Source organism: Monodon monoceros, unplaced genomic scaffold (assembly GCF_005190385.1).
Source record: "Monodon monoceros isolate NGI ecotype Baffin Bay Population unplaced genomic scaffold, NGI_Narwhal_1 Super_Scaffold_7, whole genome shotgun sequence".
NCBI classification, from domain to species: domain Eukaryota; kingdom Metazoa; phylum Chordata; class Mammalia; order Artiodactyla; family Monodontidae; genus Monodon; species Monodon monoceros.
Window position 1 is genome coordinate 104,779,257 of NW_021703784.1, and position 14,952 is coordinate 104,794,208.

The 14,952-nt window shown below is 52.4% G+C and overlaps 1 protein-coding gene across 1 annotated transcript in view; it reads right to left on the reverse strand.

The window, feature by feature from the left end:
• SHANK2 (SH3 and multiple ankyrin repeat domains 2) overlaps window positions 1–14,952 on the reverse strand; it is a 549,031-nt gene that overhangs the window by 426,416 nt on the left and 107,663 nt on the right. Inside the window, exons 5-6 of the mRNA XM_029207203.1 lie at window positions 13,736–13,807; window positions 11,620–11,728 (exon numbers count right to left, since the gene is read on the reverse strand). Of these exons, the coding sequence (XP_029063036.1) occupies window positions 11,620–11,728; window positions 13,736–13,807 (181 nt within the window). The remainder of the gene's footprint in view (window positions 1–11,619; window positions 11,729–13,735; window positions 13,808–14,952) is intronic.

A 14,952-nucleotide genomic window follows, 5' to 3' on the forward strand; every position in this document is an offset into this window, starting at 1 on the left:
ATGGCGATGGTGGGTTTCCCCCAAACTGTCAGCACCCCCGAGCATTCCAGAGACTGGCTCCCATGTTGGTCCACAAGCCAGCGGAGCCATCCTTGCATTCCCACTACCTGCCACAAACGGAACAGTCCTGACCATCCATCCTCACGGTCTCCCTGACTCTGGCTTCGGTGCTCAGATGTGCTGCAGAGCAGACAGTCCCGAGTGGGTTCACGAGGCCGAGATTTGTGGTCAGAGACTGACAGGGAGAAACAGACACAAATCTCTTTTCTGTGAGGGGAATCTTTGACAATAGGGAACAAAAGCACGGAGGCAGGGTGAAGAGATTTTGGTGAAAAGAACAAGGGCCTCGTGTTCCAGATAAAAATCTCTGTTACCAAGAGGTGATCTGGCTAGTTTCATAAGAGTTATCAGATCTGGCCTTGTTGGACCCAGATGAGCAGAATTTCCAACAGCACCAGGAAAGCCGTGCATGCAGGTTCTCCGTTCCCCTGATAGAATTACGTCAGATAGAACTAGGCCTGTGAAGGTAGAATGCACATAGCAACTGCTTGGAGATCAAACAGTTTAAAAGTGGATGGTTCTTCAGACTTGAGATTGCCAAGGGGGAGGGGCTGCGGGGGCAGAAGTATCGGGAGTTTGGGATCAGCAGATGCAAGCTATCGATATTACATAGAGAACGGATAAACCACGAGGTCCTGCTGTAGAGCGCATGGAACAATATTCAACATCCTGTGATAAACCACCATGGAAAAGAATATGAAAAGGTACATACATATATATATATATATACAGGTATGACTGAATCACTTTGCTGTACAGCAAAAATTAACACAACATTGTAAGTCAACTCTACTTCAATAAAATTTTTTTAAAAGTGGATGGTTCTTGCTCCCAGACAGGTGTCCTGGGCTTGTTGGTGTCGGCTGCGCGGACCATGAGGGGAATGGGACATGCGGTCCCATTTGTCCATCAGGTTGTGGAGAAGGCATGGGTGAGAAGTTGTGACTTTTGTCCTTCCAATAGCAAAATCAAGGAGGGCAGCTCTGAGAAGTGGTCTGTGGCCTGTGATTTTCCTTCGTTTTTTGTTTTTTTTTTAAGCATTACCATTTTTTAAATTAACTTATTTATTTTTGGCTGTGTCGGGTCTTCATTGCTGCACTTGGGCTTTCTCTAGTTGCGGCGAGCGGGGGCTACTCTTCGTTGTGGTGCGCAGGCTTCTCACTGTGGTGGCTTCTCTTGTTGCGGAGCACGGGCTCTAGGCACGCAAGCTTCAGTAGTTGTGGCACGCGGGCTCAGTAGTTGTGGCTCGGGGGCTCTAGAGTGCAGGCTCAGTAGTTGTGGCACACGGGCTTAGCTGCTCCGTGGCATGTGGGATCTTCCCGGACCAGGGCTCGAACCCGTGTCCCTTGCGTTGGCAGGCGGATTCTTAACCACTGCACCACCAGGGAAGTCCCAGTGGCCTGTGATTTTCTTACAACTAAAGCCCTGGGCAAAAAAAAAAACACACACACACAGACACACTGGTACTAATGTGGTTTGAAGCAGACACATGGGACCTATCAAACCAAGAATTTGGAAAGTATAGGACATTTTGAGCAAGTAAACATTCAAGGCTAGAACAATGAGATCCCACTACACACCTATTAGCGTGGATAGAATCCAAAACACTGACAAACCCAACTTCTGGCAAAGATGCAGAGCAACAACAGAGAACTCTCATCATTGCTGGGAGGAAGGCAAAAATGGTACAGCCACTTAGGAAGACAGTCTGGCAGTCTCTTTCTAAACTAAAAGATGTTTTACCGTATGATCCAACAACTGTACCCCTTGGTATTCACACAGCCGATCTGAAAACTTATGCCCACACCACAGCCTACACACAAGGGTTTGCAGCAGTTTTGTCCATATTCACCAAAAGCTGGAAGCAACCAAGAAGCCCTTCAATAGGTGAACAGATAAACAAAGCCAGGACATCCATACAGTGGATTATCTAGTGATTAAAAAGGAAAAGTGCTATCAAGTCATAAAAAAGATACAGCTAGGGGCTTCCCTGGTGGCGCAGTGGTTGAGAGCCCGCCTGCCGATGCAGGGGACGCGGGTTCGTGCCCCGGTCTGGGAAGATCCCACGTGCCGCGGAGCGGCTGCGCCCGTGAGCCATGGCCGCTGCGCCTGCGCGTCCGGAGCCTGTGCTCCGCAACGGGAGAGGCCACAGCAGTGAGAGGCCCGCGTACCGCAAAAAAAAAAAAAAAAAAAGATACAGCTAAATCTTAAATGCATGTGGTTAAGTGAAAGAAGCCAGTCCGAAAAATCTACACACTGTATAATTCCAATGATATGATATTCTGGAAAACTTAAAACTATGGAGATGGTAAACAGATCAGTGGTTGCCAGGGGCTCCAGGGAGGGGCAGGATTGAATAGGTGAAAGGCACAGAGGATTTTTTTAAAAAGTTGCAAAACTGTTCTGTATGACACTGTAATGGAACTCTACAGCACAAAGAGTGAAGCTTAGTGTATGCAAATTTTTAAAATAAAGCTCAGAAGTTCATTCAGGAGATGTGGGATCCCAGGAGAGAATGCAGAATGTGACAAAAGAGTCTAATTGTATTAAAAACGTTAGAAACAACCCCACTGGAGGAGGTGGGGGAATAAAGTGCTGACCTATGTAACTGTGGGAATGAGCAGAGTCTGAAAGACAAAAGGCAAAAGAACTTCACGCAAGCACGGTTCTCTAGTTGATAAAGCTGCTTTCCACTGTGGGGTGCAGGTCAACAATCTAGAAACCACTAGACAGGTGCCCTGGAATTGAGCAATTAAATACACAGACGGCAGAAAGTGGAAGCCAGGCTTCTCACTGTCTGCGTGGGAGGTCACAGAAAAGCAAGGAGAGGAGAGAATGATCCCCCTGGTAATGGATTAGGATTGGGGAGGTCAGTAGGAACTCACGTTTCGCTTAATACAGATTCAGGTGGTTACACATAGAAGCATTTATAGATTGGTACACACATGTATCTCCTTGTTCTTTCCTCTGAGAGAGCTCAGAAGGAACTACTCCCCAGTGGCAATGAGCACACCCAGCACCCAGATGTTGGTTTCTAAGACCACTCTTCCAGGGCACTTGGGAGGAACGGCAGATTCTAGGACTGGAGCAGGAAACATACAGAATGAGCCTGAAACACCTTCTGGTGCCAGGAAGCAAGACAGTGGTCAAATCACCATCGCCACCACCATCATCATCCATATGGATGGGTACGTGTCAAAAGGACACAGGTGGGACTTCCCTGGTGGTCCGGTGGGTAAGACTCCGTGCTCCCAATGCAGGGGGCCCAGGTTCGATCCCTGGTCGGGGAACTGGATCCCACATGCATACCGCAACTAAGAAGTCCACATGCTGCAGTGAGGATCCCCCATGCTGCAACTAAGAGCTGGTGCAGCGAAAATAAATAAGTAAACAAATAATAAATAAATAATTTTTTTTTAAAAAAGAAGTAACACTTCTATTAAAAAAAAAAGAAAAAGACACAGTAGCCAAATGAAAGAGCTCCCAATGGCCGAAGCTGGAGCCATCTGAACAACAAAATATGTCAAGTAGCCCTGTATTATAACGCAAGGTATAAATTAAATATCCATGAGTCCACGCTGATAAAAATAACTACATAAATAAATGAATTCTTTCCTCTGCAGAAGAATTCCAAGTAATTTATGGAGCTACACTGCCGTCCAGGAGGTGGAACGGAACTGCTCATCTTTAAGTGTGGGCTGGGTTTAGTGACTTCCTTCCGAAGAGGACAGTCCATAAAGAGGGGAAAAGAGTTAACTACAGTGGGAAGCCTGAGAAGCACGTCTCAGCCAGGGGAGCAAGGTCCACACCACAGTGAGAGGTGTGCCCTCGATACGGCGCGATGAGAAGGGCATCTGCCCCTGCAGCCTTCTTCCCAAACCTACATATGACCCCCATCTAATCATGACCTAAACTTGAGACAAGCCTCAGCAGAGGGATGTGGTACAGAACACCGACCGCACCAGCTCCCAAAACTGCCAAGGTCATCAAAAGCAAGGAAAGCCCTAGAAACTGTCACAGCCAAGAGGGGCCTACGGAGACGGGAGGGCTACCTGTCATGAGGGATCCTGGAACAGAAGACGGACCTTCAGTAACTACGAACGAAAGCATGGGCGTGAGTTAATTATAACACATCAATATTGGTTCATTAATCATAACGAACGTACGCTACTCACGTAAGACGGTGACGGGGAAAAATGAGTGTGGGGCTTGGAGGGGGACACATCCTGTAAGTCTAAAACTGCTATAAAGTAATCATTCAAAAGAGCTGTGAAAAAACGCACCCCAAGGTTCATGTTTCGGCTGACGATTTCATGTAAAAATGCTGCTGTTGGCTGTCCCCACGTGGCCCCCTGGGGACACCACCTACCCAAGGCTGTGTGTGCCTGTCATGGGTCACCTGACTGACATCCCCCTCCCCCTCCGGCCGGCTCTGCCACCGTCCCCAAAGCCAAGGCTCACCCCCGGGGGCCCCGTCTCTGCCGCCACATCACCGCCCTTTTCCCTGCTACCTCAAGTTCTCAGTTAATGCGTTGCATCTTCCTGGACCACACGCACCTGTATGCGTCACCTATGATCCTTTCTGAAACATGGCAGATTACACATAAGAAAAAGTCGTCAATGATCGAATATGCTGTTTGGAGCTCTCACTTAAAAACAGGTCTCTCTGTACCAGAAACTGCACCCAACAAGCCAAATGCACCCAGACGTCTTCAGGGTCACTGGCTCGGCAGCCCTCAATCTAACTCCACTGGCACTGGGTACTCCGTGTGTCTTGGGCCCCCTGCAGACTGGTGCTTACGAGGTCCCAGGGCTGTGTCCCCGAGGTGCTATTCCTGGGGAATTTCACACAGGGACTCGCTCAGGGGCTACAATGAGACTGTAGGATCTGGACCAAAGGAGCGCCATCAGTAGAGAGCAACCCAGTGCCCGAGAAGCCTTCTAGTTGGGCCGTGCGGGAGCTGGTCAGGGGGCTCCCCGGGAGCCTGGCTGCGGGGGCGTGTGGCAGAAATAGGCACATCTCGGCCTGGATGACGAGCTGCTGCACTATTACCGCCTGGAAGCTGACGGGGTCACTGCATCTCGGAAACGAAGCCGCGACTCACAACAGGGGATCTGCAAGAACAGCCCCACCAACGCGTACTCAATTTCTGCTTCTCATCGACCTGCTTCAAGGGCTGAGAGACGTTTCTAGCTTTATTACAGCCCTGCCTCTGTTGTGCCTGTGGACTTCTTTCAAGTTTGGGAAGACAGTGCAAGACAGAAGCCCGAAGTTTTGCTCGAGTTGTTAGTTTTAGCTCCCTTTCAGGGCTCGAAACACCATCCATCTCGTCCCAGAGGTTCCAGCTGAAACAGGAGATGAGCCTGGCAGACAGTCTACTTCTTTCTGCTACTGGCATCGTTACCTGACCAAATTTCCATCAGAAAAGGTACTAGAAGGTCTGAATAACACAGCCTGCTTTGTTTTCATTGACAGGTCATTCCTCCAGGATTTAATTATCTTCTGTGCGTCCCTCAGTCCAGAAGTGATGCTTCGCCCCACTCGGGTTCCCGAGCTCAGCCCAGGGGCGCCTGAGAACCACGCAGCCCGAGTGCAGGGATGCAGCTCAGGCGTGAGCATCATGGCACTGCCTGCACTTAGGAAGGAAGCTGCTTTCAGCTCTCCGCTTGGGACGTGAAGTCTGGTTCTCAGCCAGATTCTGCCAATTACCAGGGGGCTTTTAAGAAAGTCACAGAACTCCGGGTGGAGCTGCTAGGACACAGGTACAGCCTGGGGCTGGCAGAGCCGCTGAGGACAGCAGGGCAGTGTCTGGAGTAACGGGGATGGGGGCGGCTCTTCCCCCCTTGGGCCGGCCTGGCACTGCAGCAGGAGACTCCATCCAGGAGCTTGGCGACCACAGGCTCTCCAGTCCCGGACCCTCTGTGTCCGCCACGGCCTCGGCCACATCCCAGCAGCCACGGCACGGGAGAAGGGGGCCCGCAGCCGACCCCGCTTCCCTTCCACCCCGGGTGAAAGCCCGGAAAGCAAGGGCAAGCAAGCCGGCCTCTGCCCCCCAACCCCCGCCTCGAGGCAACCTGGCGCCCGGCCTCTGCTCTCAGAGCCCCCGCTCCTCCAGGGATGCTGGCCTCACAGAAGCCCTGCTTCGTGGGAGCCCGAGGACAGAGGGAGACAGGCCTACCACGCCCTGCGCACATCATCAGGCCCCAGGAGGTTCTTGTTTAACCTCGGCTCTCACTATGAAGTGCCCCCCATCACTTCTCAGGCGATGGGCCTAGGGTGCCAGCGTGTCCGGGACCAAGGGGCTTCCCAGACGGGGACCCTCAGTGTGAAAACCAGAGCTGTCCCTAGAAAACTGGGACAAGTTGGTCACACCGCCTATCACCTGGGGGCGGCCACCAAATCAACCCCGTTTTCCTCCCTCTGGGTCCACAGCCAGGAGAAAACAACATGTACTGAGTTTCCGTTGTGCCACTGACATGAGAGGCACGTTCTGGAGACCCCACCAAGCATGAGCCGCTCCACACGGGGACACTTCACATGCTCCTCACCCAATGCTCACACGTCCCCACCCCGCGGGGACCGCCACCCTGTGGAGCGGACAGACGCGAGAGGGAAGTCGTGTGCTTGTCCCCCAGACGTTAAGGCGCTGGCCTCTCGGTGGAGCCTGTGTTACATCCTCTCCTGGTATTTTCTCCGTTTGTAACTGGGTCACTATACGCCCTTGTCCAGGGAACTGCCCATGACTTAGATTGTTTCCAAGAATGTCCACCCCATTGTTCGCTTTTCTCATTTCACGTGTTGCCCTTGGTCCCCATTTTCCCAGGACAGTCTGCTTCTCAGCTGGGGATGTGAGTGAAAATTCTCTAGGTGTGGAGAGTGGAGCAGTGATGCCGGACGAGGCGCTGACCTGCAGCAGAATCTCAGGTCCACCCTCAGCTTCCGGTTCAGAACTTTCCGTATTCACTACCTCCTTTACCTTTTTTGCTTGTTGTAAGTATTCCTTTGTCTTAAAGAAAAAACCCACCATGTTTGATCACCGTCAATTTTGTCCACACAGAACCCCGCACGGAGGTTTATAGCAACTTTAAGCATAATCACCAAAATCTGGAAGCCGCCAAGATGCACCTCAGTAGGTGGATGGATAAATAAACCGTGGTCCATCCACACAATGGAATAATCTTTGGAACTAGAAAGAAATGTGGGAGGGAAAGACTGGGAGTGTGGGATTTGCAGACGTAAACTATTATGTACAGGATGGCTAGATAACAAGGTCCTACTGTAGAGCACAGGGAACTATATCCAACCTCCTGGTATAAACCATAATGGAAAAGAATATAAAAATAGAAAGTCTCTGTGTATAACTGAATCACTTTGCTGTATAGCAGAGACTGGTTTAACACTGTAAATCAACTCTACTTCAATATAAAAAATGAGCTATCAAACCATGAAAATCAGGGAGGAAACAGAAGTGCATATTTGTAAGTGAAAGAAGGCAATCTGAAAAGGCCACACACTATGTGATTCCAACCATATGACATCCTGGAAAAAGCCAAACTATGGAGACAGTGAAAAGATCAGTGGCTGCCGGGGGATAGTGGGAGGGAGGGATGAACAGGCAGAGCACGGAGGATTTTCAGGGCAGGAAAACTAGCCTGCATGATGGTGGATGTGTGTCCTTATACATTTGTCTAAACCCACGGAATGTACAGCACTGAGCGAACACTAATGTAAAAGTGGACTTGATTTCACTTTCTGACTTACTTCATTCTGTACGACAGTCTCTAGGTCAGAAAAACAAGTATCATATATTAACGCATATATGTGGCATCTAGAAAAACGGTACAGATGAACTGGTTTGCAGGGCAGAAATAGAGACACAGATGTAGAGAACAAACGTATGGACACCAAGGGGGGGAAGGAGGGGTGGGATGAGCTGGGAAATGGGGATGGACATATATACACTGATATGTATAAAACAGAGCACAGGGAGCTCTGCTTCACTTCGCTGTACAGTAGAAACTAACACAACACTGTAAAACAGCTATACCCCGACTGAAAACAAAAGTGGACTTGAGTTAATAATAATGTATCAATGTAGGGTCCTCAGTGTAAAAATGGCCACACTGATGCAAGATGGCAGTAGCCGGGGAGCCTGGGGGTGGCTGGTTATACGGGACCCCCTACTCTTGCCATTCAATTTTCTGTAAACCTAAAACTACTCTAAAAAATGAAGTCTAATTTCAAAAATATGGGAGTGGGGTGAGGGGAGGGAAAGTTCCGCCTTACAGAGAGTATTAGCTATAAGACATAAAGCTGATGTAGAAAATTACCACTTGGCAGCCACCGTGTGAGGGTTGTTCAGTAATTCTGCTTTAAATGTTAAAACTGAAAATAAATAATAATTGACCATTGATCTGCCCAGACCCCCACCTCCAAAAAAAACAGGATCCAACCAAAACCTTCTGATGACTGTTAGCTATTGGCTGAGATCCGGGAAGTCCTGTACAAGAACTGCCTGCCTGGGTGGCGGGCGTCCCACTGCTGGTCCCCAGTCCGATGGGGTCGGAGCCTGGCCTCAGCCTTCGCTGGAACACCTGCCCTGAATTCTGTGCTTTGTCAGGTGCCAGTCTGCACGGATTTCAGGGGAAAACAGGTTTCCGTTTCTTTTCTCAGAGTTCGTTCTTCCTGATCAGTGAGCCCAGAGGCCGTGGTCACGGGGATAGTTCAGGAAATCCCAGCGTTCATTTCACCCCATGCCACCTTCTCCACAGGTTGCTGCTCCCGGGTCGAGTCTATCCCAGTTCTGAGGAGAGTGGATGACATGCTGCCTCCGTCTCTCTCCTTCCCGGGTCCCCGAGGCTCCACTGCATCTGCTCTGACGATGACGCCATCCACCGCCACCAGGACAGCGTTTCTAACTACAGGCAGGGCCAGGAGAAATGACCGCTGACCCCCGTTTTGAAATAATCTAGGGTCTGTGCTGATGTGCTTTTAGAAGCTCAGTTAGGGTCGGCTCTGGAATAACAGTCGATCCAAATTCTTGGAATCCAGCGACACCACCGCCAGTGATGCAGGCCTGCTTCATGATGGGGAGGGGGGAGCAGGAGGGGCGGTGTCCAGCCCGGGGAATCATCGGGAAACAGCCACGGATGCGGCCAGGCCAGCGGGAGCCCAGGCCGGAAGCTGCCCGAGGACCACAGACCCCAGGCCTGGCTCAGCTCTGCCACTGTCCCTGAAGGCTCATGTCCACGCTCAGGAATCCACAGGCCCATGTGTGGTCTGAGCCCAAGTGCTGGGAGCTACACTGCAGTGATGGACGGTACCCACCCACCCCCCGCCCAATGGGTTGGGAGCCAGCCTAGGTGACAGGGCACAGAGGAGCCATCCGCTGACCACGGGGCCAGAACCAGCACGTGCTCACCGTGTGCCCGCCCCGCCCTGGTGCTCAGACCCTCTGCTCAGCTACACACACACCCCCAAGGAAGCAGAGCCCCTGCCGCTGGCCCCATACCTGCTTCCCCCACAGACCGAACATCCAACCCTACAGCTGCCCCGTTCCCCATCCAGACTCTCCGCAGACGCCCGTGCCCCCTGACCCACCACCTGCTACAGGCCCTTCTCCCCACCCCTGGGGTCTTGCCCCATCACTCCTGACCTTAGAAGGTCAGCCCCGCGCAGGTACGGCAGGGCCCACCTCTGCCTTGTGCTCCATCCACCCATCAGGATGCCTGATCAGGAGCCCGCTTGCCCACGTCACCCCGCCCCAGCTCCCGGCGCACAGACCCCCAGCTTCCTGTCTCACCAAGTGTCTGCCTGGGCTGGTACCCTCCTCACCTTCAGCCAGGCCTCTGCGCTCGTCCCCCCTCCAGGCCTGTGCTCTCCTGTCCCCATCCGAGCATGTCCTGTCCCCTGGCATCTCGGGCATTGAAGCTGTGTCACCGATAAGCCAGCAGACCTGTTCTCACGTTGCTCAGTTAAATTTAGGAGACAGGAGCCGACCGTGATTACAGCACGGCCACCTGTGTGCGGATGGGGACGTGCACGGCTGCAGGAGCACGGGTGCAGGTCCTGCCCCAGCTTTGGAGTCCCCACAAGTGACGAGAAAGCTCCCTCCTTCAGCTGACGCACCTGTTGTGGGTTCAGCAACTGTGAGGTGGGACACATATACGTGACACTGGCACAGGGAGGACCGGCCCAACCCAAGAGGAGAGGGGGAGGGAGGCCCCACTCGCTGAGTCCAAGATAAACGCTCTCTGCTAAGCATCACCGGCTTGCCCGGATGAACGCTCCAAGTTGCCATGGAGACCCTCACCTGAGCTGCTCTCGGCTCTCACGACAGCCTCACCTCAGCTGGTCGAGTTCACGTGTCCCCCGGGCACAGGGCTCTCACCTGGGATGACGGTGCCTCCCCCCGCCAGGGCACACTGTGCAATGTCTGGGGGCATCTTTGGCGGCCACAACTCGGGGGTGTTACTGGCATTTGTGGGTGAAGGTCAGGGATGCCGTACACACCCTCCAGTGCACAGCACAGCCCCCAGCATAAAGGACTGTCCAGCCCCACCATGGAGCATCATTCATCCATGAAAAAGAAAGAAATCCCGCCATTTGCAAGAACCTGGATGGACCTTGAGGGCATAATGCTATGTGAAATAAGTCAGATGGAGAAAGACAAATCTGTATGATCTCGCTTACACGTGGAATCTAAAACAACTGAACCCAGAGAAAAAGACTGGTGGTCACCAGAGGTAGGAGGTGGGGAGGGTGGAATGGGTGGAGGCGTTCAAAAGGTCCAAGCTTCCAGTTATGAGATAAGTAAGTCCTGGGGATGTTGTGTACAGCATGGCGACTGCGGCTAATAATACTGTGTTGTATATTTAAAAGTGGCTAAGAGAGTAGATCCTAAAAGTTCTCATCATAAAAAAAAATGTGTAACTATGAGTGGCGACGGATGTTCACGAAACATATCGTGGTGATCATTTCCCAGTATATCCATATACCAAATCGTTACATTGTACGCCGAAAATTAATACAATGTTTTGCGTCAACTGTATTTCCATAAAACTGGAAACAGAAAGAGAAGAGATAAGATTAAACAAAAGTCAATGCCCATTTGGAACTGGTAAGAAACAGAAAGGATCCTCCGGCCCCTATGTCAGCGGGGTGGAGGATGAGAGCCCTGTACCGTTTTATCCCACGCGTGATCTGAGGTCCCACGCGCAGGGACTTGGTTTCCAGCAGGGGGCGCTAGGCACATGCGGGTGCATGTGCGTCTCCCAGGGCTGGCATGAGACGGCTGTTCTGCGTTGTCATTCATTCATTCACTCATTCTCTCCTCCAGCTCAGGTACGTACTGAGCACCTACCACTCGCCAGGCACCTCCCGGATGCTGGCGATTCCATGCCACTAACACAGGCTCCCGGAGGAGGGAGAAAGCACTTTTAAAACCAAGCAAAGCGTGATGCTGCCTATGCACGTGTAATCCGAACGACAGAATCACCCTTCCTCCCCGAACCCACGTTCCAGCAGGGTTTCCTCAAGTGTCTCCAACCAGCCCCTACCTCCCGTCTCCAGGTCATGGAAATTCGGATCCAGGCCTCGTTCCAGCATCTTGACGACCTTCTCCACCGAACGATGCTGGATGTAATCCATGCATTTTTTCAGGTTGGTCTAAAGAGAAAAGCAAAATTGGTCTTACAGAGAAACGTCTCTTCAGGCCACAGGAAGGCTCCTTGCGGGGTGCACCCTGGCTGGCCGCCTTTGCAGGGAGGAGAGCTGCCCCTTGATGGGGCACCGCTGCAGTCCCCAGGCTCACCAGGCAGCATCCTTCTGCATCTGGAACCCTGGGGCCAAGCCCGGAGCCCAGCACATGGCAAACGCAATTGGCCTGTCCTGGATGAATGTTCTAGAAATCCCCCACCGACCTCTGTGCTTGCCGAGAGTCACAGGATGTTCTTTCACTTTCAAAAGGATGAGCCACCTGAACCACTTTGAAAAACTACACTTTCCAGGGTGCACCCCAGGTCTTCTGACCCCATCCTCTTTTGAGCGAGGCCCAAGGATTGGTATTTGTGTTTCCTAATCTCTAAAGCGGTGGCTGCTACGGAGAGCAGAAGGGCACTGCTCACTCAGCTTAACCCGCTTGTGGCTAATCCCGTGACCTGCAGGTGGACACAGGGATGCTTGGGTCACCGAGCGATTCAAGGTGAGGGACTCAGTCACTCCTCGTGAGACCAAAATGACCAGGGGCTCAACACTGACCAGGTTGCCCAGACTCAACTGCAAGGAAAATAATAATTTTCTGTCCATCTAGCAGATAGCCTGGGCTATTTGATGGTAATCACAGTATCTGAGATGCCTCTGCCAGATGAATCTAATGCTCTCACTGGCCCAGTTCTCCACCCGCACTCCACACCCCTCCCCAGTCACCCTGAAACCAACCCCTGGACCCTTCAGCCCGCAGATCTCCACCTGGATGCTTTCTGTACATTGTGGGACTAAACATTAACAAATGCTCAAGGACACAGGATACACTTGGTTTCACTGAACACCTTCATTGCTATTTACTAATCGACATTATTTTAAATGCACAAACACATTTTCATGTACACATTAGAGAGTAATCAAAAAAACCCAAAGTGCCCAGACCAGACTTGGATCTAAATACCCCTGTGTGGGCAGATTCCAGGGCTGGGCAGGGAAAGTGCAAGAGCAGCCTGACTGTCTTGTGCCTGAAAGTCGTCAGCACTCAAAGGATGGTGGGGACAGCGCCAGAGGGAGGAGAGCCAGGCAGAAGGGCCACCGGCCACGTCCGGACAACTTGGGCACAAAAATAAATAATGAGGATGGCAGGTTATAACCCACTGAACACGATGAAAATCCACAGGTCCGTCCTGATGTGAATGGAGGGGTGAAAGAAAAGCAAGGGGACCCCAGAGGTTGGGGACGCTCTCTGTGGACTCATGGCTGCAGGCGAGCTCACCTGGGCAGATCAGGGCTGGCTTAGGTAAGCTGAACGGGCACCGTCCTGACTCTGGCTCTCCCTGTGCTCTGCAGGGAACGCTCCAGGCTCTCCGGGGAGGGGCTGGACCTGGAGGAGGGCATCTGGGAGCATCCTTGGGTATCACACATCTTTTTCCGTGCTGAGCGAGGTGCTCACCGCACTCTCCAGCTCCTGCACGCCCTGGACAGGCACAGCATCCCCGACGGAGCGCAGGTGTGCCTGGAACACAGCCCACAGCTCTTTCCTTAGCTCTCTCCGTCTCCCCTGCTTCCCCTGTGCGTCTTACCTCCATGCAGTTTATGTAGACAGCACCTTAATCACGAGAGTGGCGGCACCAGACACCTACTTCAGTGTTGTCCCCTATGTCGGCAGCGAAGGCTCAGAGGGAGCGGCCACCCCTCTTCCCAGAAACACCCGGGAGGAGGTGAGTAGAAAGTAGGGCCCCAATCTCCACTCTCAGGGATATTATTTCCCTTACGTGCAGGCATCGACCGCGTTTGCGTCACACGGGAGGAGACGATGGTGGTGTTTAACGGGGCTCTGGCGGCAGCAGGGGCTCAGCAGCCTCAGCCATCTCACAGGAAGAAGAACCCTCTGCCCAGGAGCTCCCCTGAGCTCTGAGATGATGACGCAGAAATGAACACCAAGGGTCGGCACAACCAGTCCTGGCTTACCTTCGTGTGCAGCTTGGCCAACTGTTTCTCATCCAGATTGGATTGTCTATACACCCGCTTCTTGTAGCGAAACTGGCACAGACACACAAACAGGAAAAAAAGAAAACCAGGTAAATATTTCACGCAGCCGTTCAGAGGAAACACCTGCCTTGTCCGTGGGTATTTCACCCAGGGCGGGGGCTCCCTAGCAAACCCTTTTGTGTTAAATAAACTACTTGCGTTCGCACCACAGAGCCTACGACAGCGTAAGGGTAACTTCTGCGGAGATGCTGCCGCCGCTTTGGCTGGAAAGTCACAAAAAGAAATGAGAGCAACCCAGACTCAGCCTGATGTGCTCTGCTCTCCTCTACATCGTCAGCACGGCAGCAAATCAGGACCCGCTTCTCACGCGGGCTCTGTCTTCGACATCGTCAACCTTTATTAAACACACTCAAAAGCCCCAGCCTGGCAAAGCCACCTGCCCTCAGCCCACAACCTCCACCTGGGACTCTGGGGCTCAGACTCATTCCTTCAAACGGCACAGCACCTCCTCTAACCTGGCAGAGACGTCATGGAAACAGAGGGGCTCGCTGAGTAAGTCTATCTGGCTCAGGTAGAGTGATGGCGCCCGGGAGGGTGCACTGGGGCGGCAGGCTGCTTCCGAATCCCCAGCGCCTTTCACCCGATGCCCTGTTCCTTCTCCTGGGTGCCCTGGCTGCCTCTGTAGTACATGCACTGTGGCGGGTTTGGGAAGCAGGCTGGCAGCTTGGGAGTCACTGGGACTCTGAGCTGAGACACAGCTCCAAATCCACCCCGCCACCGCCCTAGTGTAACGGAAAGTGGGGTCCGGCTGCTCGCCGCTCAAAAGCCAATAAAGAGGCCAGGTTGGTGGAAAGGAGAGTTTGCCTTATGTTGATGCTGGCAGCCTGGAGGCAAGGGAGGGTGGACTCCCGTCCAAAGGCCAACTCTGCCCCACTGACAATCAGTGGGCTAGAGCTTTTGTAGACAGAGGGAGGGGGCTACATGCAGACACGGCACGGTCAGCTCTGGCAGTCATCTTGAAATTGGTCATCGGTACTCTGACCAGCGGCATCTTGATTGCTTTAGGTCCTGTTAGCCTCAGTTCCAGGGTTGGTTTGTTCCCATTTCTTTGAGGCCAATTCTCAGAATTGTGGCAGCTTATGTCATGGCTACAGTCTGGTCACCATGCACTTAACTGCTTCCACCTGGTAGGGGTT